The 2,478-nt window shown below is 35.3% G+C and overlaps 1 protein-coding gene across 1 annotated transcript in view; it reads left to right on the forward strand.

The window, feature by feature from the left end:
• LOC102832469 (disintegrin and metalloproteinase domain-containing protein 2-like) overlaps positions 1–2,478 on the forward strand; it is a 145,379-nt gene that overhangs the window by 132,918 nt on the left and 9,983 nt on the right. Inside the window, exons 17-19 of the mRNA XM_006859990.1 lie at positions 392–469; positions 705–841; positions 1,760–1,764. Of these exons, the coding sequence (XP_006860052.1) occupies positions 392–469; positions 705–841; positions 1,760–1,764 (220 nt within the window). The remainder of the gene's footprint in view (positions 1–391; positions 470–704; positions 842–1,759; positions 1,765–2,478) is intronic.

Genomic DNA, 2,478 nt, shown 5'->3' on the forward strand with positions numbered 1-2,478 from the left:
TAAAAGTATATTCCACAGAGATATTTAATCTTTCATTTCTGTCTATTGGCTTAATGAGAAGGTTTTATTATTATCATTTATTAGATAAGCTTCCTGTGTTTTATCACTGTCAAAATTGTTTTTATCATAACATTTAGTATACATTTATCTATTTTATTTTACTTCAAATCTGTATCTCCTACTCCCATTAGAGGCAAGAATTCATTGTTATTTATTCATAGCTAATCATAGTCTCATCTAGGGTTTGAAACACTGTAGTACTATAAATTAATAATTTATTACCAGTATATTAGTTAATATCTTTCATGCCAGTACAGAACAGACTCTAATTAATTACATGGAAAACCAGATGGCACATTGGTTAACTTACTTTGACTGATTTCCTTTAAAGGTTTGCAAGAATATGCATTGTGTTGACTCCACATACTTGAATTATGACTGTACTGAAGAAAAATGCAATAGACATGGTGTAAGTACCAATGCTATGAGGTAAGAGTATACATCATTAAGACTGATCCCTGAGGAAAGCACACACACATACACATTGTATCGCCTTATCTTGCCTAGCTATTATTTTATGGTTCTTCTTGTGTATATATATTGTGGTTAAGTGTAGTTGAGTCAGTTCTGATCCATAGCAACCAATATATATATATATATATAGTAGTTGTTTTTCTTATGAAGTATTATTTCTCCTTTTTCAGGTGTGCAATAATAAAAAGAATTGTCATTGTAATCCTACATATTTACCTCCAAACTGTGAAAATACAGCTGACTCATGGCCAGGTGGTAGTATTGACAGTGGGAATTTTCCACCTGAAAATGCTGCTTCCCCAGGTAAGTATTAATAAGAAATGGAAAATACACTTAAGTTAAAAATTTTAATATATTAAATTTAATATATGACATTTTTCTGCCTATCATATTTAGATTCTTTTCAGACACAAAATACTGAACCACAGAGAAAAATTTAATTTCTGATTCACTTTCTGGATAATAGCATATTTTGAAGCATATGTGCTAAATAAGATATACCAATCAGGACGCAGACAGAAAAACATAAAGCATTTTTGGTCCACAAATGCATTAGATAACACATAATTGGAGAAATGAAACACCAATCAGAGAATGGTGAAGTACCCTAAAGAGAGCAACATAAGGAATGCCCTGCCATTTGTTAGTGCTTGCTGTTGTTGTTAAGTACTGTGGAGTCAGTTCCAACTCATAGCGACTCTGCAGAGGGTTTCTGAGGCTGTAACTCTTTACGGGAGCAGAACACCTCATCTTTCTCCCATGGAACTGCTGGTAGTTTCGAACTCCCGACATTGAGGTGGCAGCCCGATTCATAACCACTACGCTACCAGAGACATTAATGCTTAAGGGACAATATATATAGGTAGTTTAACCAGGGCAGAATCTGAGGCATGCAATATGATATATAAGTATGATCTAAGCTGCTTAGCTGAATCTGGACCACAGGGAGAGATACTATTTATCATGAGTCAAGGTACAAAAAAAGAAAATCCTTACTCTTGACTGAAGATAAGATGCTTGAAAGAAAGGTGGAGACATATGTTGGTCAATTCACTCTTCTGACTCTCCAAGTTTAATTCAGTGATTTCCATTGGCCAAACCTATCTAGAATCCACAAGCTCGGGGAACTTTGAGAATGCAGTTGCCTACAATAGTGATCCAGTGAGGAAAGATTGGAGTGCATTTTACAAGTCAGTAATAAACCAATATATCCAGTAATGCTTAGGCCTAGTATGCTTACATTATGTAAAGACTTGCTCCAAATTTAGAGATAATTAGAGCATATTTTTCCAGATTCTGAACCAAATTTATTCTGTTACTTGCAAATATGAGAGAAAGACATAATAATAGATGCAGTCCCTAGGAGGTGCAAATGGTTAACATATTAGACTGTTAAACAAAAGGTTGGAGAGGCTATGGGAAAAGCACTGATAATCTATATCTAACAAATCAGACTTTGATAAATTTATGGAGCAGTTATACTCTGTGAAATATGGTGTCATCATGAGTTAAAGTGGGAGTTGGCAACTGATTTTTTTTTTTTAAGGTTTTTTATTGTGGATTGAGTGAAGGTTTACACGGCAGATCATCAGTTTTATATTCAACAAATTATACACCTTGTTTCATTACAATGATTATAATGCCCTCCATGTACCATCAGTTAACAGTATTTCTCTCTATTCACTTTAGCCTTTAACAAAACCAAAAACCAAAAAACACCACTAAGGCATATATAATAATTTACATCTCCAACGGGCACATTCTACAAGTCTGCCTCCTGACCACCAGCTGTTAGTCCCTCTCTTCCCATGAATCTAGAGTTCTCAGCCACTCCCTGTCTCCATGTCTCCATGCCCCCATCTCTGCCTCCTTCTCTGGTGTCACTGTTTCTATGGATAAGGTCCCCCATTCTGCTTTTGCTCTTCTCCCTTGATGGTCCTAGGG

The sequence above is a fragment of the Chrysochloris asiatica genome, unplaced genomic scaffold (assembly GCF_000296735.1).
Source record: "Chrysochloris asiatica unplaced genomic scaffold, ChrAsi1.0 scaffold00035, whole genome shotgun sequence".
Taxonomy (NCBI): domain Eukaryota; kingdom Metazoa; phylum Chordata; class Mammalia; order Afrosoricida; family Chrysochloridae; genus Chrysochloris; species Chrysochloris asiatica.